The 24,813-nt window shown below is 40.9% G+C and overlaps 1 protein-coding gene across 5 annotated transcripts in view; it reads left to right on the top strand.

Annotated features, from left to right (window-relative positions):
* Nucleotides 1-24,813, top strand: part of lrp8 (low density lipoprotein receptor-related protein 8, apolipoprotein e receptor) — a 188,620-nt gene that overhangs the window by 91,183 nt on the left and 72,624 nt on the right. For all 5 annotated transcript variants that reach the window (XM_061034394.1, XM_061034393.1, XM_061034396.1 and 2 more), the window contains exons 3-4: nt 99-221; nt 21,727-21,855. In XM_061034394.1, coding sequence (XP_060890377.1) covers nt 99-221; nt 21,727-21,855 — 252 coding nt within the window. The remainder of the gene's footprint in view (nt 1-98; nt 222-21,726; nt 21,856-24,813) is intronic.

Here is a 24,813-nt window from a genome sequence, read left to right as displayed (position 1 = left end):
TTCACTTCACAGATATACCAATGACCAACAGACGTATTACTTCTTTACCTTTCTTTGAGTCATAATGTAATGTCCCATTTTATGTTCTGTCTCCACAGCAAAGAAAACATGTGCGACCACGGACTTCGCCTGTAAGAACGGACAGTGTGTCCCCGCTAGGTGGCGCTGTGACGGAGAACCGGAGTGTGCAGATGGTTCAGACGAGGCTGATGCAATCTGCAGTAAGTAGCTGTACACACACACACACACACACACACACACACATACGTACATACAAGGACACACACATGTACGCTGACAGATATACACACCCACAGACAAACAAGCCCACGAAGGCAAATATACAAACACCGACAGAAAGGTCATGTGCTCACAGTAAGGAAGGTCACATGCATTTGACACGTCTGACAATGCTTTACCCACTTCAATGTGTGTTTCAGTGTCATGTATGTATGTATGTATGTATGAGGGGCTGTACAGGCCATAATTCATTCTGGCCACACACATTTTTCCTCTCAGAAACATAAATCCTCCTCTCATATTATCTCTTTCACATACATATATTCTTCCTTTCATGAACATGTATTCCCCCTTTAGTCATAGATTTCAGACCAGATAGCTGAACTGTTCAGTATCAATCCTGGGGAGATGGAGGTTTTTAATCTCCAAGATCACATCTGGCTAAAATCTCAGCAACACTTACTACATTTCTGGAGCTTGGTAGACCCAGAACACTGTAGGAATCTTCGGCAAGCAGCCCTAAATATTTCTGCTTCATTTTGCTCTTCAAACCTCAGTGAAGCAGCATTTTCTGACATGACAAGGTATAGAATTTGCACACAAGTAGTAAGACAATCCACATTGTTTTTGAGCTTTCTGTTAATGCTAAGCAGAGGCCAGCAGGTCTCAGGCATCTTGAGGTCGTATCTCATGTTATAATTTAACAATTACATAACATTCACATTTGTTAATGCTTAACTTGCTCAGAAACTTTATAGATGAAATATAACCCTAAAACCTTTGGGCCTGACCCCCCAACGATCAGGGGGGCTTGGCCAATTTGAGGATTGTTGCGACCATTTATTTGTCCTAATAATCCAGAAGTGTATGGTGTCAATAGGATTATTTTGCTGGTCTCGATCAAGTCAGCACCTCCACGATCTCTGTTTTTTAGTTTTTACAACATCAGATGAGCCACATGTACAGAAGTTTTACCGTCCAAGACAAATACACCAAAATAACCCACCCAATTTTGGCACCAAATTACATCACCACCAGAGATATACGTTTCCAGAGGCCAGTCCTTCCACTTCCAATTCAAGTCCCAATCTGCAATTCTTATCAATGATGATTTTCAAAGAGGTGATCAAAGAGTCCTTTGAAGATCCGCTAAGTCATATGTGTGATTCAAAAGAGCCAAGGACACGTGTGTTTGTGTGTCTGTGTGTATTCACATGCCTTTTTAAGTGCCTGAGCTTGTGCGTGCGTCTGTATGAAGCCGGAGTGGATGCTTGTATTTTGTATTCATCCCGTTGTGAATCTGTAAGTCATTTCATCAGATTAGCGGACATGTGGTTAAGTCTCATTACGTCTAATCAAGGTCAGACGCTGGGAGAGCTCCTCAAACTTTCCATTGATCCTCACAGCTTGTGTGTGCGCTCGCAAAGTGTTTGTGTGCCGCAGGCTGTGTGCGTGCTTCTGCATGTATGTGCAATGGTTAAAGAGCACTTCTTGATACAAGCAATGTAGTTGTGAGTGGCAGCTGCTGTCAGTCATGAGGAAAAACTATTGGTATCGCCCCTTTTTTTTTTTGCACATGCACTTCTCTCATATGGTGTTTTAAAAGAATTGCAACAAGTCAGTAAAGTTTTGTATCAGTATTTTTTTGACTGTTTTAAAAACGCAAATACCTAGCAGGATTAAATTATCATTTCAAATTTAATAATTCAGTTATTAACTTCATTTGCATGGCAAGTGTAATTGATGCCCTTTTCATTTGATTTGCTTCACAACCCTTTTTTTTTTTACTATGATAAAACTTATCGGAAGAGTTTCTGATTTGTCCCCCCTCTGGCCACATACTAAGCACTTGAAAACAGTAAATATATTGCAATATGTGCTTTAACTATTTAAAATCACAATAATGTCATATTGTGACTTACGTATTGAGGTAATATATTATCATCGGGTCTCCGGTGATTCCCACCCCTAGTGCTTTGATGATGATAATGGACAAATGGTACGTCATCTGATAATCTCCTATAGGTACTGCAGCATTCAATGACTGCTAATGACTCCCTGTCTGAAAGCATCTTCATCCATCCTGATGATAAAGATAGATAACAGAGGATATAAAGATGGATTACAGAAGAAATGCTGTCTGCAGTTTTACATATAGTTAATGTAACACACAACAGTCCCTCTTATTACCTCCTCTCACCCTGTGAACATCTCTCTAACAGCCTCCCATCATGTACCACATCCTCCTCTCTGTGCTCTTGATCTTCCTGCTGTATGTCCTCCACTCTCTGATCTGAGTTCAGTTTAAGTAATGCCTTTGATTAAATTGATTTCCCCCGGAGGGAATCGATGGGCTGATCCCCGAGACCTCTGGTGGACTGATGATTAACTATGGACCTCCGATGATACCGCTGAATCCACACACACACACACACACACACACACACACACACACACTCTGGAGCTGTCTTTAATTACATATCTGGGCCTTCGGGGGATTCAGGAGAAAATGCTCAATCAGATGACTGCTGGTTGATGCATGAAAGAGTGTGCGTGTCTGCACCCAATGTTGTGCTGTGATCTCATGTGCAGAAATCATCTCTCAGTTCTTGTTGCAGCAGCATCATTAGTACCATTAGAGGTATAATTACCTTACCAATTTTGATTCAAAATGCTGACTGAATGTTGTTTCACTTATTTATCATGTGCCTTATTTGTGCTAGAAATACGTCTGTATTTGATTTGGGATTGGTTTAAAATCCTTTTTTTTAATCTCAAATACAAAATTCCTAAAAGGTCTCTAACCAGTATTACTTTTTATACAGCAGAGCTATACATTGTTTAATTAATAACTATACAGCCTCAACATTAAAAGTATTACATAAAGAATAATACTTCTTTTTTTCATTGCCAGACAATTAAAGGTCACATATTCTCCTCCTTTTCAACAAGTTTAAATAACTCTCAGAGCTCCCCAAAACATGTCTGTGAAGTTTCTTGTTCTAGATCCAGTCTGATCCTGTATTTGATCATGCATATAAACCCCTCTATTTCAGCCCTGCTCAGAACAGGCTGTTTCTGTGTCTGTACCTTTAAATGTAAATGAGCTGTGTCTGACCATGCCCCCTCTCTGTAAGGGCTTGGGTGGCCTACGCTTTCTCCCTCCATGTCCTGTTGTTGACGATGATAAGGCAGACTCAGAGGGCAGAACAAACACCTAGCTGTGGGAGTGTCACCCACCTGGGGGAGGGGTTACTGCCCTTTGTGATGTCATGAAGGGAAAATCTCCAAACGGCCTGTTTGAGCACACATTCTCTGAAAAGTGGAGCAGGCGAAAGGTGGAGAGGATGGACTTTTCTCATAATTGGGGGGGGGGGGGGGGGGGTGCTGGCTGTAGGGACATATATTAGTGTAAGAAAGATATTAACATAGACCTTTAAAGGAATCATATCTATTCATATAATGACTTCAAGTGAATTCATTCATTAAAAGTAGAAAGATCATAATTAATTTTTCAGTATCATGATATGTATTGTATCTTGAGTTGAGTGAGTTCTTGATTTTCTCAAATCATTCTGCGCTGTAGTGTGTGCTGTCCATGTTTGTATTCAGTACAGCAAACTTAAGAGCTCTGATTTCCTGCCGTCTAGACATCGCTAAGTCAGCATCTTTTTTTTCTCTTGAGAGGCACCAGCAAGGATCCTACAGTCTTACAATCAGTGCTGATTAGAGGAGCTGCATCAAGTGTCATCAAAACAGCGTCTTTATGAATGCACACAAAAAAGGGAGCCCTTCACACCGCCCTTCACACCGCCACAGTCTGTGTGCGGATAGAGGTTATATTGAAATGCAACATCAGACACTCAGAAGCGTTGCGATCCCCGCCACTCTTGAGCGATGCTTCAAAACTTTGGATATGGAGGGCACGCCGCTGAAGAGTGCTTAAGCTCTGTGTTGTGTGGAGGATATTATAAATTCATGACATAAAAGTCTTGTATCATCGGCGTAAGTAATCTAATCATTACAAATCGGCTCAGGCACATTTCTTACTCAGAGGCATGTTGACAAAGGCTCGAGTGAAAAACCTCCAAACTCATTGTGAAACAAAGCAAAGAAAAAAAGTCAAACAGGGAAGAAAAGTTTGAAGTGGAGTATTCTAAAATCACATATCACAGTAAAGAGAGAGAGAGAGAGAGAGAGGGGAGCACACTGAGATAAAAAACCGAGATTGCAATCATCTCACTTTTCCTTTCAGCTAACCTGGAAGGATATGAAGTCAGATTAAGCCAATAGTTTTCATTGATGTTAAATGTCTTTGTTCCACAAACTAATCAATATAAAAGCCCCACCTGAGCACCTCATCCCTCTGACAAAAGGCATCTCATAAAAGCGAGTCAAAGGAGTCAGAAAATATCATTCTTCCTCTTTAATAACTTAATAGTACTCCTGTGTTTCGCTCTTATGACTGATGATCTGATGTTATCTCTTCACCATCTCACTCAACCACCTCCAGTCATTAAATCTGCCATGTTCTCAAACTCGGGCTCCTGATTACATTCCGTCTGATGAAACTCGTTCATCTAAAGACACAAACTGTCAAAGCAAAGCCTCCCATCACAGCGTGACGTCTCGCATACTTTTTCTTGCCTCGATTCAAAGCGCTCGTTTTCGATTCACCACTGACAGGACGTATTTCTTTTTCCAAATGGTAATTAAAGCACTGCTCGGGAGAAAACTGAAAAAATGGATGAAGGACTGTGAGAAAGTCGGACTAGAACAAGTACTTTCCTTGGTACTTTGTGGTCAAACTGGTTTTTCAGCCGCTTCACTAAGGAGCCTCTTCTTTGTTTGAAGGTAGGAAGAAAAGCATCATGACCATGAGGTGTTGTTGAAGTGGATTTTGCTGATGACTGGTGGCATTTTGACAACGAGCTGTAAAACTACGAGGCGGCTGCCTGGACCATATTTCACACCGCCCCAGCATTCACCAAAGTCCATCGGGTGTTTTCATGAGGAACATTGTTTTCCAAGGACAGCACTTTGTGAATTTTTCATATCTAACTGCAGTTATATAAATAAACTAGTGAAGAGAAAATCTGATGTTTAATCTTCTTATACTCGCCCGGTGTAGGTTTGATTGGGCAGACCAAACCTGGCCCAAAGAAGACTGTGCTTTGGTTAGAATTGAAATAAAAAAAACTTAAAGTAGTGACATCCCTCCCTCTTCATCCCTTCGTGTCCCTGCTGTCATCACGTCCACGTGCTCAGGTGTACTGAGGTGCGCTTTCCTTGTCCCTGTCTGCTGATACAAAGCCAGGTCATCATATTATAGCGTGGAGGCATGAGGTGGTGCTGGTTAATTATTTTTGGAATATGAGCGGGAAGGACCCAGTGAGTTGCATTGTCGGACGGCTTCAATTTCATGCTTCAGGCAGCGGCTGCTACAAGCGTAATTTCCCATGTGGCCGCCCCTCTCTCTCTCTCTCTCTCTCTCTCTCTCTCTCTCTCTCTCTCTCTCTCTCTCTCTCACACACACACACACACTATACCCTCTCTCTCTGTGTGTCTTTACCTGTGTCTCTGTTCAATCAAGTGACCCCTCAGTCGAAAGGCTCACATGAAGTATCACAAACACATTCAGAAACAAAAGAACAGTAACAAGGAGAGACGCCGTTGCAATTATTGATATGTGTGTGCGTTTTAATGGGTAGCGTCTGTTTCACTGAGCTGAACACACACACACACACACACACACACTCACACTTTTACAAGCACAACTATGTATTACACTACTTCTGTGCAAACTCACACATTTATCGACCCTCCTTAGATCCACTCATTCACTCTCGTTTTAGATTAGTTTGAAGTGAATCTAACCTTAAGAATGATCAAAGAACACCGGCACTTTTGTGGATTTGCAGTTCTCAGTACTTTTTAATCAGTTTTTAACCGGAGCTGAATGAAAAAAGTTCAGTTCAGAAAACTTTCTCCTGTGATTGTCCGCTCTGGTCCAAGTCCATTAATTAACCACTGATGCTGTTATAAGTTCTGTATCAGTTTGAAAAAGGAACTTTGTATTCAGTTACTCCCTTTACATTTCTGTAGAAATACCAACGGAAAGAACGCAGAGTACGAACACTGCATGTGTATCTCTGTAGAGCACAAATGAAGCTTCTGTTATACCTCTGGATCAGAATCAATCCGCCTCGGTGCTTTAAACATTGCAGACGAACTGGCGAATGTCTAAAGGGCTTATTACCACCATACAAGTGAAAATATTTACCTATCAACAGTGTCTTTGTGTGCATGTGAAGAATTACTGATTCAGAACTCACACTGATGTTTATAACTTCTAAGAACGGCCTAGAAAGAAAAAAAACACAGTGAAGTTAATCTCTCTCTCTCTCTCTTTCTCTCTCTCCCCCTTCCCTGTCACTTTTTCTCTCCCCATTCTCTCTCTTTCACTCTCCTCCTCATTCTCTCCTCCTCTCTCTCTCTCTCTCTCTCTCTCACACTCTCACTCTCCTCCTTCTCTCTCTCTCTCCTCCTCATTCTCTCCTCCTCATTCTCTCCCCCTTCTCTCTCTTTCTCTCTCTCTCTCTCTCTCTTTCACTCTCCTCCTCATTCTCTCCCCCTTCTCTCTCTCTCTCCTCCCCTTCTCCCTTCCTCTCTCTCTCTCTCTTTCACTCTCCTCCTTCTCTCTCTCTCTCCTCCCCTTCTCTCCTCCTCTCTCTCTCTCTTTCTCTCTCCTCCTCTCTCTCTCCCCTCCTCTCTCTCTCATCCTCTTTCTCTCTCTTTCACTCTCCTCCTCTCTCTCTCCTCCCCTTCTCTCCTCCTCTCTCTCTCCCCCTCCTCTCTCTCTCTCTTGCTCTCTCATCCTCTCTCTCTCTTTCACTTTCCTCCTCTTTCTCTCTTTCTCTCTCCTCTCTCTCTCTCTCTTTCACTCTCCTCCTCTCTCTCTCTCTTTCACTCTCCTCCTCTTTCTCTCTTTCTCTCTCCTCTCTCTCTCTCTCTTTCACTCTCCTCCTCTCTCTCTCTCTTTCACTCTCCTCCTCTCTCTCTCTCTCCTCCCCTTCTCTCCTCCTCTCTCTCTTCCCCTTCTCTTTCTCTCTCCTCCTCTCTCTCTCCCTCTCTCTCCTCCTTCTCTCTCTCTATCTCTCGCTCTCCCATTGTACTCCCATCATCTCGGGCCCTCATGTGCATTGTTCTGCTTATCTTGCTGTATCTCGTAGCATCTCATTAACCACACATGTCTGTGCCTTGATTTATGTCAGTAATAAGTTAAAGTGTATTGATCCCTAAAGGAAGATACGGAAAAGCAACTCGACCACAATTGTACACCTAAAGAAAAAAAAAACCCTGACATTAGGAAACACACAGCACATTAGCTGCTATATAAAAGCATGTTGTGCATTGATCACACCCAGAAAGCTAATCCTGAGAAGCCCTGTGAGATATACATTAAATAAGTCTGATTCAGATTCTGCAGGTAGAGCTTTGAAAATCTTGATATATGTAAATTCATAATAAAGTATTTCTGTGATTCCTGGAAAGTAAACAATTAATTTAGAGTCACCGCGTATAACGGCCTCTTGAGGCACAACTCTTTATCTTTTTATCCAGTTTGATAAATACAGATTTTAGGAACATGCTGTTTAATGATTTAATCATTGTGGGCGCCTGTTTGTGTAAATGTTTTCAGCTGTTTTGTTAATGAAATCTTGATGTCTGATATCATAGAACATCCTGAAGCCCGTGTGGTGTTTGTGTGCTTTGAAACAGCTGTTTACATCCCACCTGCGTACTTGTTTACACTGTACACAGCAATCAAACAGAGAAAACCTCCAACTCAGCAACAGCCACTATATGTGATTTTTTCATCAATCCCATTCTGCCGTTCAATTAGTGACCCGTGCTCTCGGCTGCTTTCGATTGATCGCTGGTCAATATGTTTTTGCTCTCAGAGGACGTCTCGTGGAGCTGGAGCAGCCTGACGGGCTTTCGCTTGTATTTTGTCATGTTTGTGAAAACCTACGCATAAATACAATTATGTTGTCATGTATTTTCTTTAATTTCTTCTTTTACCCCGGATGGCTGTAAACCTTGCCTTTCTTTTTTTTTCATATTGTAGCTCTAATTTTCTTCTAAGGAAATCCAAGATGTCACATTGGATTACAGATGTAAAGGTGCAAAGATGAGGTTTCAAAAGCAGCTGAGATACAACAAAAATAAATCTATATCAGTTCAAAAAGCAGCCTCTCAGTTTCGCAGGAAGAATCACCCATGGCCTGAAAATATGATATTCATAACTACAAGTCACAATATGATATATTATACAATTCTTTATTGTCCCTCAGGGGAAATTTGTCGCCACAGCTTGAACAGTTGGAAAATGTATATATATATATATATATATATATATATATATATGTGGGTAAACACGTAAAGGAGAACAGTAGCACAGAACAGTAACCATGGCAACCCATCTAACAGTCAACGTGGGAGTTTGTTTAGAGCTTCAATAGCCGAGGAGGACAAAGCTTTTTTTGATTTCTTTACCATATTCCAAAATTTAAGATATGTTGAGCACTGTCTTACCGCACACTTTGACGTGGTACTTTTTTCTAACTGCAAATTTTATGAGGAAGATTTTTAAAAACTCTTAAAGTCGCTTTTATCTAAAAAAATAAAAATAAAGCGATGCAGATTGATTGTTGCAGCCACACCTGAGCCTGGACATAAAGTGCTGCGAAATCAATAATGATGCTTTCCTCTTAACCAGTGTCCAAACCTCTGCTGACTGCAGCAGGAACATCTCACTCACTGAAATGAAATAAATGTATGTAAAGCAGCACCGCTTGCATTTTTTTGACCGGATTTCCAATTGTTTTTTTTTTCAATTTTGACCGGCCAATACCAAGTTTGGCCGATTCTGATTTTCTTTCAGCAATAGAAATCATTTTTTGTGACTTTTCTTTAAAATGTTATTCAATTTCATCTTCATAATAAAACACTGCCTATTAAAAAAAAGAAGAAGAAATAAATTATCTCTCATGTCTCTCATTCTTATTGGCTGTTGGTGTGAGGACCGGCCAGTCACAGGTCACGGCTGAACAGGCGGAAAATCAGCTGATTCCAAACGTTAGGCTTGATCAGTGAATCTCTGGATTTATCACTCTAGGACTGAGAAGTTGAATGTGTTATTGTGATAACATAACATGAATGTAACAGAATATGATACCGGGTATTCTTGTATGTATACAATTTTGCAAAGATTGGAAATACAGGAAACAATGCCCCTTATAAAAGACAGCATTGAGATAAAGTACATAGACTCAGTAAGGAGAAAAAAAAACAGCCGGTTGTCATGACAACAGATAGAATTAGAGATAAAGATGAACTTGAAGAAGTAGAAGAGACAATTAGAAGACTTTGGCCTTTGCAAAAATGCAATAATCCAGCAATAATTGACAGTTGTTGAGAAAACACCTTCCAAATATGGACAACATGAATGGCAGCATGCATCAGTTCATAAAAACTATTCAATGAAATATGATTCATGCTTAAAGTCCTTGATGGCTGATCTCTGTTGAGTCACGCAGACTTTCTGCAGAGTTTATCTTTTCCAACATTCTTTGTGGGTTTCCACATTTCTCCATGACTTAAATTGATTGCATTAGAAATTATTTTGCCAGATTGAATTAAAAATCTGACATTTGCAGACAACTAAGACTGCCAGAGAGTGTAAATCATCCAAGCCCACCTTTCTTTGGAATGACTTTGAAAAGAAACGCAGCAAGTAGCTAGCTCGAAAGAATTAAAAAAAAGTCCATTCAGAAACCTTCAGAAGTCGACTAAAGTCTCCATAATGTGTCCGCCTGTTTTAATCTTCCCAGCATGCCTTTGTGTCCCGGATAAGTCTTTGATATAAACTGCCACAGAGGAAACGATCTCAGAGTCCAGCCGTCAACTTCAGCTCCACTCTCTGTGCATCCAAAAATAGAGGCCCTGACTCTCCCTCCCTCTCTCCTTCCTTTTGTCCGCCTCCTTCTCCTGCACTCTCTCATTAGTTGAGATGTGGCACTAGCCACAGGCGGCATTTTTAATGCCCAATGTGTCGTCTGCTAAACAACCATTAAGAGAGGCCTGTTGGTAGAAAGTGGCAATTTCCTACTAGAGCACTAGTGTCGCGCTGTATTTCTTCCCCGAAGGCACTGACAGACCCACAGTCTAGACCGTGTTAATGGTTCCACATTTAACAAGGCCTCGCTTCTCCTTCACACAGCCAGGAGAGAGCGAGAGCAAGAGAGAGAGAGTACAACAACTCAAGTTTACATTGCAGCATCATCTACTTTAAGGCAACAATATTTAACTTTTCCACCTTTCCAACTTTTCAAAGATCAATTAAAGCACAATAACTTTCAAAAGTGGCCTGAGGTCATCTCACGAGAAGCGCACGCTGCTTTATGGCACTATAGTTCACACACCAACTCCCAGTTTCCAACAACAGGCTGAAGATTCTGCTGAAGAAGTCAAAAATTTCACAAAATCTGTTAATATTATTGAACTATGTCAGTTGACATGGTTGTTTAACTTCTCACAATGTCTGTGCCGGGTTAAAGAGTGACATCTGGAAACTTTCAGCAAAGTTTTACACAGATCCAAATATAAAAAAAACCCTAAACCAAGACTTTAGAGCACTTAGTTTTCCTGGGTTTAAGTAGCTTCATTGGAATCTATTCGCATCAGGATTGGGGCGACCGCCGGCCAGTTGTATCTCCATGTCTATCGGGGTCACTGTGGGAGGTAGAGCGGATTCTCATCCAACTAGTGTACTGGCAGCTTCATCCCCAGATCCAGAAGTTAACATGCAATAATTGCCTTTGAAAGTATAGCCATTGGTGAATGAATGTGTATAAATATGATTAATAATTTGCACCTTGCATATCAGCCTCTGCCATCATGATGAGTATAAAAGAGTGAACGTTGATGTGTAGTGTTAAGCACATGAAACACCAGAAAGGTTCGATACAAGTTTACCATTTACTTTGACGGCTTTACAAGAGGGGAAAAAAAAGTCATTCTGTCAACACAGATTCACACTTAAAGATTTGTGTGTTAAACCCCAAAATATTTGAATAAGACATGATTTCTGCTTTCTGAGAGTCTTTTTCAAACTTCAGACTTCTGACGCTTCTCTCATGTTTCTCCACTTTCTGACTTTTATTTGTCTCGTTCCATATCTTGTTTTTTTTCCCCACTTCTTTCTCTTCATCTGCGCTCTCTGATCCTTTTTTTTTTCCTCCACTTTTTTTCCCACGACTTTGATCTTTCTCTCCTCAGCACTCACCGCCCCGCTCCCCCCAGCCCCACCCTACATCAGAGCTGCAATAATAGGAGATCAGTGTTCCAATGAAAGCCACTAATCAACACTAACCTTCATTTAAAATGTAATCTCATATTAACCACATACGCCCTTTTGGTAAATTGGATTTCACATGTGAAGGACAAGGGAGGGTTGCTGCTACAGCGCCATTCAAAGCGAGATGTAGCGGGTCAGCTGTGCCCTCCAAGTCCGGACTCCTCATTTACATGCAGCACAACTTAACCAAACCAAAGAGTCAAAAAGTACAAATGTTGGAAGAGAGACCTTAATTTATGAAGCCAGACTACTCTTAACATTTAAAAGCTGCTTCTTTGGTTGAATAATGAGTTAATGTAAAGAATCATTGCATGGGGGGAGGAGGGGGGAAACAACATTTTGATTACGCTGGGTTAATATAAATCCATCTGGATCCGTCCTCACACCTAAAAAACAGACCAGCATTAATTGACACCTGACATAAATGATGGCTGAGAACAGACATAGAAGACGAACACATAGAACAAATAGTTATTTTTTTAAAACCAATATGGAAGGTGCAGTTTGGTGATTATTTGAAGGCAAAGCCCTTAAGGGTTTGTGTTTAAATATACACATTAGTTATCTGGACTAAGTTAAGTTTGTTACAATTCCTAACCACTTGCCTTAAACTGGTTTATTTAGCTGACACTGTTAAAGCTAACAAAGCAACTCACAACAGGTGTTGAACCATTTGAATACAACCCAAAACCAGCTAGGTTTGACTTTTAACACAACTTATAACTAAACTTAATAATATGATTACACTGACTTTGTTTTTTTCTCCATTTTTGAACCCAATTTTGTCTTAGTAATGAACCAATCAATCATTATTTGAGTAGCGCCAATTAATAACAAATGTTATCTCAACGCACTTTTCAAAAACAGCAGCTTAATCTTTGTTATATATTTTTACAAAAACCCAACATTAATCAACCGTGAGCACAGACCTTGGCAAGCTTTAGGAAAGTGATAGTAAAGCGTCCTTTTAAAAGACAGAAACCTCGAGCACAACCCAGACTCAAGTTGAACAGCCGTCTGCAGAAAGTGTGTTGGGCTCGGCGTCCCTTCTCTTTCTTTTCACGAGTTTGACACATCGTGCCCCAGTTCTCAGCACGCCGAGCGACGACATGATGATTACGCATTCACACTTATGTTACGTTCTGATGCACACAAAGAACCAAACACACACTCAGTCATGCATACACAAACATATGGAACCATCCTTTCTTACTCACTGTACATACAAACAGACCTACTTTAACTCATGCATGATTATGCCTAGTGTACTTTACATGACTTCACAAACACACATCATGCATCAAATAATTTAACAAGGCTTTCTTTAACTGCACATTGTTGTCAATGCATTGCTTTGTGGGTTTTACACCATGAATGGAAATAATTGTCATTGACCTGTGAAGTTTGTATAGAGTTTTGTATTCACGTCCATCAACTTGTTTTATCCATTTCTCAAACCGTCCGAGGCATGATTTTTAGTTTAAAAATGTCCAGAGTTTCTCGCATGCAGCGCTTTACAGTGAAGGCATCCACCTTGACAATATGTGCCCTCTGCCTTAACTACCGTTGTAGAAATAAAAAACGAATTTATTGAACTCCTCCTGCGTCTCTACCTGTGTGTGAGCTCCAACAGCAGCTCCAGTGATGGTTTGTCTCTCAACCGTAAGGGTGGGGGTTCGATTCTCAGCTCCTGAAGCCACATGTTTGATGTGTCCTGGTAGACACTTAACCCCGAGTTGCTCCCGCTGCTTTGTCGGCGGCGCGTGATTGTGTATGGATGGTATAAGTTAGTTCTGATGGTCACTTTACACAGCAGCCACTGCCATCAGGGTCTGAATGTGTAGGTGTGACCTGCGGTGCAGTCAGAAGACTAGAAAGGTGCTATACAAGCTCAAGTCCATTTACCATTCATCATGTCTCTCAGGAACAAGCACACTCACCCACACACACGAGCTTTAACACTTATCTTGACAAGGCTCAGCAAAAACGGACCACCACTTGGAACAAGGTTAATGAGCGTCACCATGACTACATGGCCCGCTGCATCCAATCAAACCATTGTATTTGCACGGTCTTTAGAAGCCTTATAATTGGCTGATCCATACATCTCTGTGCTTGTATGAATCATTGATGCATATGAGCGCTCTGTTGGCCTGAAGCTCCGCCTCCGCCTCCTGTTCTTTGTGCACTGCAGCCTCCAGTCTGACTCCAGTCTTTATCCTTATAAAGGTCACAGCACTGAAAGGAAAGCATTGGATACTGCATGCAGTGAACTAACTAGAAGAGCGTCCCTATGCACCGCTGTGAGGCCTTTATTTAATGGAATGTAACCGCAGACACTGAAATAAGACTAATGTATTAATTATAGCCGTCTACTCTAACTCTCTGAACTCTGCACTAGACAGTCCGCCGGGGCATATATAGATAGTTTTTTTCTTATTATGATATAATTTCTTTGAGAATCTTGGAATGATTCATATTTGCACTGCATGACCTGTGGTAGCGGGTTATGTAGCTCAGTATCAGTGACGGAGACACTGTGGAGCTATGAATGTAAACCATTCACATGTGTTCTTGCTTTATCTGGGAGTTGTACAGTTTTGGAGAAATGCTCATAATTTATCGATGTCATGTAAGGTAGTCTATTTTGGGTAGGAGATATTGTGTTTTGAGGAGACAGATAGTTGGTGAAAATCCTGTTAGCAGCCGGTTAAAAAAAGGCCGTCAAAAAGAGATGGCGTTTAAGACTGATTCACCAACACAAGAAGAACGGTTAGAAATTGTGAATGTAACACTTCACTTCATTTTTAAAAGGTTAATATGCTTCTCAAAGTATCTGCATTGAGAGTCTTCAGTGCAATGGGTGTCCAAGTGAGGATATGAAGTCCATCTGTGTCCATCTGTTGGCCCTCGGGTCACAGGAAGCCCCGATTTGATCACATTGCAGCCCGAAACCTCTGCTTCCTTGTCCTTCAGCGTGACTCTGATGTATCTTCTTCTATGGCCTCGGTCCAAGTGTTCCCTCACATTGATTTTTTTTTTTTTTTTTTCCCCATTCTGTGACCGATACCTGACCCAACCTCCCCCACTCATTATATTTTCCTTATCTGCCGTATTCTCTCTCTTTGGTCTTTTTCAATCTTTCATACCCGTTGAATTTACTGTCAATGAGTCCAGGTTATTCCAGGTGACCGAGGCTCAGAATAAGGACAAGAAAATGAGATATGTTAATGAAAGGGTCCTCACATATATGTCATTGTCCGAAAGGAGGCAGAGATTCTGTATCGTCTCCTATATAAGCATTGTGAGTCACCATGCATGGTCCAGCTCACAGTTGAGTATCGATTGGAGGGATGCCCTGGCCCCTGTTTTTACGTCAGGCTAGCCCGGTGATAAAAGTTTACTGTCCTCAAGCAGCCACTCTCCAGTTTATGGTTGAACCTCATGGCTGAAACTTCAGTTTAATTGTCCCATTACACAGACGATCAGCTGTTATGGACCCCTGTTAGTTTAGATTGAAATGTTGATTTGTCAAACACATGCTTGAAATAAGTTCAATTACTTTATTCTCTTACTGGATATTATATAACACATTTTATTAGTGGTGATTTCTGGCACTCGAGATGTTCCATTAAGTTTAGACCGAGAGTCAAAAACGTGTTATTTGACCCGTTGAAGCTCCTGAGCAGTAATGTCATGCTAGTGGAAGTCATGTCATGTTTCTCTCCCTAAAACCATCATCAGTCATTAGAAGTAAAACATTTCAAAGGGACCTCCTCTTAGTTGAGATCCAAGAAGTGATATGCCAGAAGTGTGAGATCAATGAGTTCAATTATCTTCCTCTCTCGGTACAAACATTTTCAAACTGTGCTCTGTGGGCATTTCAAGCACTCGGACCATTCCCCTTCAGTTCTTCTACACAGTTTGTGGCGAGAGTAAAAAAAAAAAGTAGTGCTTTGAGATATTACCCAGCAAAAATAAAGAGCCTGTGCTTCTGTATTATTAAATCAAAACTGCTTTTCACTTTGATGTTTTTGCTTTGGAGCACATGTGGCGCCAATTGATATTCAAAGCAGTGCAGATTATTTGTGCATCCATAACACCACCCTGATGAGGCGTGTTTTTCAAGAGTTTGCATAAAAGATGTTCAAAGCATTTATCATTTAGGGCCTGCACTGTCTGACAGTGTGAGAGAAGTCAGTGTACCTTTCATTATGTAAATGACTTAGAACCATAGACCTAGTGCGGAGTAAATCATCCACACAGTAAGCTTTCATTTAACACGTGCCACATTATCACGTCTCCTCCAACCATGTGTCATTGTTTTGACGTGCTGTCTCCCCTGTGACAGACGCTGACTGAAGGATGACTTATTCTACCTCCAGGTCTCATACACACACCTCATGATAAATAAATTATCTTAGCATTATCCTGCAGGGATACCGGCCATCTAAATCAATCACCGGGGCGGCTAGCTTGGATGCTAAAGGGAGGCAGCCGGGGAGCGGACCACAATGCCTCAGTCCCCTCCCTCCTCGTGAAGGCAAATTAAGAAGGTAGTTAATCAAAAAGTCATTAGCATACGGCGCCGTGCTCCGTCCACCCCTATACCCTGCTCATAATAGACACTTAGTCCGGCCATGTGAGGAGAATAACAAGGCTGAAGCACTTCTGGTTGTGTGCCTGTTTGAATTAAAAGAGTGCATCGTCCCCTATGAGCCAAATGAGTTTTCTGACCCCAGGACCAGCAAAGCCTATTCACAATCTGCTGAGCAGATTTTTTTTTCTAAAATAGAATTTTAGATTACAAGTATATTTTGAAGGACACAGTTTTCTTAAAAATGAAATCCAATAACTCTATTTATAATGCACAGGTAGAGCCGGCTGGATATCACCGAGCTGACCAAATGAACACATTTATAGAGTTTGTAAATCTCTCCGTATATTTCCATCAGTATGAACGTCCTTTAATCCAGTTAGCACACAACCTTTAGGTTTTTTTTTTTTAAATGCTGTAGGGAGTCTGGTTGGAAATATTAAACTGATGTGTACCTTCAGATGCCGTCTCTAAAGAAGACCGATAACTTTATGGGGATATTATTTGTTAAGTGCAAATATAAAGTTTGTTGAAGTATGGAAAAGCAATAAATTGTTAAATGAGTCTCTGTTTCACATCATAATATTGCCCTAATGTGTCTTTTTATAGCACTACTCCTCTTCATTTTGATCACTCAAGGCCACCATGGGTTGTATAAAATGCATAGAATGCAAACACCACGTTTCCAGTTCATTTTTTTTTTTTGTTTCTAACTGATTAGAATCAAATTACTCAAAAAGAATCCGCATTTTATCGCCTAAAATTTACAGATGGAGCGTCATACTGAGTCTCGTAAATTATTCTTTAATTTAAAATGTGAATTTTCGTCAAAAGCAATGAACAAAAGAAACAACACAAAAAAAGACTTCACATACAGACAGTTGACTTACAGACATTTAAAGCATAACACAAAGGGTCAGGTTACGCCCTTCCAACATATATAAAGGCTTAAACTGTCCCATTGTTCTTTTGACATGCAGGGTTTGAGGCTCTACTACTACTGTATAAGGGGACATGGAGACGTAACCTTGACGATCTTGAACCCTCACAACTTACAGAACATTCTTTCATAATGGGGAAAACATGCAACATGCCCATAAGGTATGCCTGTATGTACCACGTTCCGCTTTACTCTTCAAACAGTAATATATTTGGATGAATCCTTTATATTGTCAAGTCTTGTTCTCTGATATATTTACTATTGTTGGAAAGGATCCTTCCCTGATTTCAGTGTACAGCCGAAGACTTTTTCAGTATCAGAATCAGAATATCTTTATTTTTTCATTGTACAAGTACAACGAAATTCGGTCAGTGCAAAGAAACCTTTATAAAGTCTCAGAAATAAATTACAAATACGAGTTTCAGAAAACACATCACACCTTCACACACATTCATTTACATTCCTTCATATTCTGCAGGGGTACAGCTACAGATTAGATTAGATTACACAATCATTGTTTCCCCTATTGTCTTCAGGGTTTTACCTTTAAAATTAACAAACATTTTATACCACTTGAAAAAGACTCTAAACACAAGTTTAAGTAGGTTGCAGTTCAGATTCAAAGCTACAGGCCTGTATCTGTTGAGTTTGATATGTCTGCTGTTTCTATCACAGAAATGGGAGATTAATAAAAAGATGTGAGCTCGTCATACGGATGATTGTTTTTATATGACTGCTAGCTTTACATCATTGTAACCTGGATACTTTCACTCACCGCACACTTACTCTGACCCTGTTTCTCACTCATTGGATAATTCATCCACCCACCTGGGAGCTGCCGTGCTCGAACACCATGTCTCACCGCTCACCACCACGCAGCTCCACTGGAGCATGGCTGTAGCATCGGCTCCTCAGCTGTTATTCGCTGAAGGCCTTGGCAGTAAGAAAGCTAGCTGGCTGCTAACAGCCCAGTGTTTGTCTCACTGTCCCCCAGGAGTTTTACAGCCCATGAAATATTCATCCAACACAAAGTCTGAAGAATAGTAAATTCAGTTAAACGCAGATGACTGGCAGCTGGGAACAGATTTATAGCTGCAAGTATACTCTGGTTGTGGATGTGTGTGAGAGTGTGTTTGTGTGCATGACCCCCCCCCCCCCCCCCCCCCGTCTCCATGAACATGTGTTTGCATTTGTGTAAACAATCTACACATACATGCATGTGCACTAAGTTGCACCATTGATCATTGTTGTAGGTTATTATATCTTGATGTTTTGTGAAAAAAAAAAAGAAATGCAACCCTCACACAGTTTTCTGCAGTGAGATTTTGTCGATATCGCTCTTGGCCAGTAATATGATCATAGTCGGCAATATCTCCTCAGGCTCAGACCTGTCTGCAGTTTGCTGTCGATAAGTCCATCAATGCTCGCCGCCTGCTCTGCCTCTGGATACACCTGTCAGCATTAAGTGGGAAGGGCACAGAGAGAGAGAGAGGGCAAATCAAACGCTGACTTTCAAAAGTGTGGGAAAAGTACCTTCACTACAACTTCATTATCGGCATGCGGAGAGGAGAAGTCAGACGGGGAAAGGCCTTTTGTGAAAAATGAAAGGATTTCTCTTTTATCTGGATTATTTTTTGGTTCCTCGTTTGCAGCTTCACCATCGGAAATCTGAAATGAAAACAGAATGACAAACAGGACAGAAAGGTCTGGGAGGACAGACGGACGGACGGATCTGGCGGTGCAGACATGCCACACTCTTTTGTCTGAGGCGGAACTTGTCCATCATACTAATTAGCTACTCGTGCTGCTACTTCTGTTTATTCCTGTCAAACCGATTTTGCTTCTGCAGACAATTTGAAACACATCTCCTAGTTTGCACACAGATTATTTTTTTTTTTCTGTGAATGCTCTGAAATACTCTGCGTCCGACTAAAGGCGTAAAAAAGAAAAACCTTTTTATACACAGCATGAATGTACAACACAGATAAAGCTGCTATTGTATTCTCGATGAAGAGGCCGGTGAAGAGCAGCTGAGCAGGCAATTTCTTGGTGGGAAATGATTCCTTAAATGTGTAATAAAGTGAAATTGGATTTGTCCTTTTCATTTAGCAAACATTATTACCCTTGGGATGGAAATCATCTAATGGATGATGTCATAATCAATATCAGCACAGCACCCTTGTTTTTTTTTTTTTGCTGGACCATTTTCAGTCATTTTGATTGGCAGCTGAACCATGGCTCCGCCCCTCTCGGCTCCCGGGGCATGAAATAGTCAGTCGGACAAATTACATCCTTTCAACGCAGCTGTCAATCAGACACTTAGTGGGCTGAACCCCTCGCGGTACGTATTCCTATGTGATGGTTCCTATTAGAGAGAAAAAGTCTCTAACAGTAGCCCCTGGACTCTGCTGACCCACATAATACAAATCTATACACTTGGAGCAGTAATAATAATAATGATGTGAAACATGAAGCCAGTGCTGCTGTTGTAAAGAGTACAGTATCTCTAAGACTCACAACACTACATATGTACATTGATTGAACAGTTGTAGCCAGATGAGAAAGAAATCCAAAACATCATGAAACATATACCTGAATGCATGCATTTCTTTTATCATACTGGTATTGGAGGTTTACTCAGTATCAGCCAATAGTCACGTTTTGGTGTCTGAATTGGTATCAGGAAGAAATATACTGCAATCAAAACAACTTTACTTCTACAGATAATTACAATTTCAGGTTGGGAAATTTTCTCCATAGTGTACAACCTGCTCTGTTGACTACACAATTGGAGGGAAACCCAGCAATGATCACCTGCAGGGCTCTAACTCCCAGCGTCCGCCATCGAGGGTCCCGATGGACCAGTAGGCGTTTCTTCATAACCGTTAAAGAATAAAAGTGAGAAGAAAGAAATATGGGATGAATAAAGAAGAGAATGAGACTGAAATAGGCCAATCCCAGAGGAACTATTGATCTGTGGCTGAATTGTATACACACACACACACACACACACACACACACACACACACTCAGGCTGGATGCCAAAACACATTCTGGTGGTCAAATATGTATAATTGATAGAGTTGAGTTTGACACAGTGCTGTAATGTAATCTGGGACTAGATTCCCTATGGTGTAAGAGTGTGTGTGTGTGTGTGTGTGTGTGTGTGTGTGTGTGTGTGTGTGTGTGTGTGTGTGTGTGTGTGTGTGTGTGTGTGTGCGTGTGTGTGTGTGTGTGTGTATGTGTGTGTGAGATTGCAGGGGGAGAATAAGGCGAGGTGAGGGAGTGTAGTGGTTTGCAGAGAGAGGGGACAGGGATTTGCTGTGGGGACTCAGTGTAAATTTGATGTATTGGACGGCAGTATTTTCCCTCCCTGTGCTAACCCCCCGGGTTACACATGTACGAACAATGGCCTTCTCTGCTGTAATGGGCTTCTGCCAACAGGGACCACTTTCTCACTCACACAATGTGGGTGTGTGTGTGTGTGTGTGTGTGTGTGATAAACTGCATGGGGTTGTTTCTCGCTTCGTTCTCTGATTTACTGTAAAAAATGGGTGTTTTATATGTTGAATAAGACTTCACACAGAGCTGGTCTGAATGTATTTACACCGCCTTTGAGTCCATCACAATCAAATAAACTGTGGCAAAATATCGACACTGCAATATCTGACTCTGATACAATTATGAAGTTGCTGGTGCAAAATAACAATATATATATATATATTTTTTTTAAAAGCTTCTTTCTGATTTTTACTGCCATTTGTCACCCTGCATCACCACGTTATGCCTCCTCACTGTGATGCTTAAGACATGAACGAGGGTGACGTGAGCGCTTGAGTTAAATGGTGAGGTGAAGAAGGTGAAACTAAAATCACACTTTGATCTTTTTAGGAGCATTTTGCATTCTTCAGTTTATCTGACGTCATGATGTATTATTACATGACTGTCTTGCGGTATTTCGATAACAGCAGAATCGCTGCGTCGTTATTTATCATTAACACACGTAGCCACATATCGCATTTCATTTCTTGTTGTATTGTGAGTCACCCTCTTATTCCCGCAGCCCCTTGCATATACAGTGCTTCATGTACAGACAACACTGTAACACTGCTTGTGTTTTTCATATCTTTTCTTGAGTCCATTTTCATTTCTGTACGTTTCTCGTCTTCTTTGCTTTGTGTACTGTCTTTGTGTGTATTTTTTTATTTTTTATTTTTTGGGGTGGGGGAGCTTTGTGCCTGCTGACAGTGTTCCTGCTTCTTTGTTCCTCTGTCACTGTGTGTCTGGTTTAATTGCGGGCCTTTGAGGGGGAATCGATTTGAGCAACAAGATAACTAAGTTATCAAACTGTTTCATTGACTGGCTGTCCCCTTCTCTCTCTATCTTCTGCTTCCTCCCTATTCCTCTTCCTCTCATTTCACTCTCCATCCCTCTGTGCTCCTCTTCTCCTCCATCCATCTCCTCCCAACATCTCTGTGCCCGATTCCCTTTTTGCACATTTTTCAACCTCTTCTCTCCTCTCAACAGGCCGGCAGACGTGTCCACCGGAGAAGTTTGATTGCGGAGGGGCGACCAGCAAATGTGTTTCTCTGTCATGGCGATGCGATGGGGAGCGGGATTGTGAGAACGGGGCGGATGAGGACCAGTGCGCCGCAGGTAAGTTTGTGGTGGGATATTTTTGGAAACCAAGGATAATAGAGCGTCTACTGTGAGCGTCTTTTTGACCTCAATTCAAGTCTACGTCGCTCACTTTGGGTTTAAAAGAAAAGCACCAAAGTGAGAAGGCTTCACAATGCCGGGTCCTTACTCTGCAGGGCTAGCAGATGCAGCTAAAGACTTAATTACTCAGGGATGATTGACACCAGTAATAATGTTAATTTCCTGTCACCACTGGCTGTTGGCAGCGGAGGTGATGAAGAAATCGTTTTGAATTTTAAGTGAGTCCAGCGATCTCAGCTAAGAGTGTTAATTTGATGCTATTTGTTTGCTGCATGTTCCTGTTTGATTAATACTCAATACAAATAGTATTATCTGTTCCAGTGTGTTTCCTTATCTGCTCAACTTGTCATTTGATTTATAATATGTAGCTTCAGGACCGTTCCTCCTCGAAGAACTTGCACTGCACCTTTCTTTCTTTTTTTTGCAAACTGAAAACCCTTCGAGCTCTTACAAATAAAAGTTAGGATTTCACAAACTCTTATAAATAAAAGGTTGAGGGTTTTAAATGAGGTGGAAAAGCAGAGGTGAGCAGGAAAGACGTCGAGATGAGAAATCCAAGAAAGAAAGTGTTGTTGTTGGAGGAAAGAACCTGAGAGAAGAGAGAGGGGTAAAAGAAGTTCACGTGATGGTATTTCTAGAAGTGCTCGCTGCATGGAGCCTCGTGTTTTTTTGGCAGACTCTGGGGCGATAATCAATGTTAAGTTCAGATCTTAGAGAATACTTGATGACAGGATAGCTTTCGCCCTCACGTGAGGTTTTTGTTTTTGTTGGAAGATGTTTGTACATTTTATAGTCGGTCACCTGGGTCATCTGATAGTTTAGGTTTCTGTTCAGCTCTGGTCCAGAGTTCAGCCTCGGGTATTTTACCTCGGCTTCCAAGAAAGTTAAATGTTTTACCTTTTTTTTCATTTATATATATTTATTTGTTACGTGTCTAGAAATGTCAAACATGTTCAGTTTTTCTCCCTAGAATCTTGCTCTGAGCTTGAAATGGGATAAATATGGTGTCTTTACTGATAGGCTGAGTGAGAAGTGTTGTGTTATTGAAGCTTTTAAACAATTCTGCATCTTGCAAGTGTGATTTTTTTAAGAGGGTGTCTCATACTCTTGGTTGTCCATTTTTTTTTTTTTACATGAATGTTCTGATATTTAAACAACAGCCACACAAAGACAAACAGTTTTGCTAAAGGTGTAACGCACAGTATGTGGAGGGTGCAGTTGCACGTCACAGGACAGGGAATTGTCATACTATACGTTTTCAGTGATGTCATCTGTGGTGCAACAGGAGTGTCGAAATGAGTCAAAAAGTCTGTAAATCAAGAATTGATGTGTTACGAGTTGGTCAAAGGCTGGTAATATGTTTACGCTCCGACCATTTCCTTTGAACAACTGTTAACCCAATGGATGTAGCTACATAACAAATATAGAGAAAGACTAAGTCTGCACACCAGAAGCTGCTCCAATTAAAGCTGAATAGGAATGATCACCACGTGTAACGTTTCATCAGACATGAACAAATGAGAAGACACACCTCCACATATATTAAACCCCTGAGGGCACCTGACAGGTCATGTGATACAAAGCAACAAAAAAAAAAATATATATATATATGTATATATAAGAATATAGAATAGAGCTGATCCTTAATCACAGACAGAAACACAGTTCATAAGTCGTGCAGAAGTGTGTGAGCTTCTTTCTTCTTGTCTGAAGAAAATCAGGGCTGATAGCGGTGCTGATGGGAAAAGTTGTCTTCACTTCCTTTTAAATCATACAGCATACTTATACAGTTACCTATACAAGTTATTTAAAGTTGAGGTCATTCACATCATGTTAACTACTGTATATGACATACACAGTTACATAACCAATATACCTTTGTCAGTACTTTTTGAAACCTTAATCATTAACTTTTCCCCCCCAAAAAATAACAAAGAAGTTTAGTTGCCTTAATATCAGTGTTTTCAGAAACTAGACTGAACATTGCTCCGCTGCAAAAGAGCCTCAACCATACACTTCCACCTGGGTGTCTAAAACATGTAGGACATAAAGTGTGGCTTAAAGCAGGAAGCAAGAATGGACATGATGTGCCTAGATGTGTTCTCTGCCTGGAGATCCTCACCAACTGGCCTTTACAAAAAAAAAAGACGTTGAATGGAATAAATGACAAGATTATTGATTGTTTATAAAAGTAAGGGAATGTAGATATTTTATTGATCCCGAGGTAGCTATCTTGTTCTTGGTTTCTCTCAGTGGTTTCTCTCACTCTTAGATAGTGGTTTCCTTAAACGCTGATACACAAGGCTGTCTTTAGGGCTGCAGTATGGCTTTGTGAACAAAAATAAACACACCCTCACACACACTTAAACTCTCCCTCCTCTGTGTAGCCATGTGCACAAAGGCTCCCATCACATTATCTAGTCTACATTCTGGCATCAAAGCTGCAAAAAGGGCATTGATTTTCATCAGCATAAACATCTGGCTGTACAGCAGCAGTGATTTACAGCTCAGACACACACACACACACACACACACACATACTATCAAGCACAGACATGCAGACACAGCAGTTTTTCCATTGAATATAGATTGAATGTGATATTTTCTCATTACTAAATCTGTTTTCTGTAACATGGGAAAAGAAACTGCTTTAAATATCAATACTGTATGTGAGCGTCAGTATGACTTTCAGTGTGTGATTCATCAGTCCAGTCTTCATCATGTGGAGGCTGTTCTTCTGTAAAGAAGAGAGTGAAAGTCCTTGCAAGAATAGAACTACAAGCTTGTGTTTGTGTATGTGTCAGTGTGTGTGTGTGTGTGTGTGTGTGTGTGTGTGTGTGTGTGTGTGTGTGTGTGTGTGTGTGTGTGTGTGTGTGTGTGTGTGTGTGTGTGTGT

This window comes from Labrus mixtus, chromosome 3 (assembly GCF_963584025.1).
Source record: "Labrus mixtus chromosome 3, fLabMix1.1, whole genome shotgun sequence".
Classification (NCBI taxonomy): Eukaryota; Metazoa; Chordata; class Actinopteri; order Labriformes; family Labridae; genus Labrus; species Labrus mixtus.
This window is presented reverse-complemented; position numbering and strand designations above follow the sequence as displayed.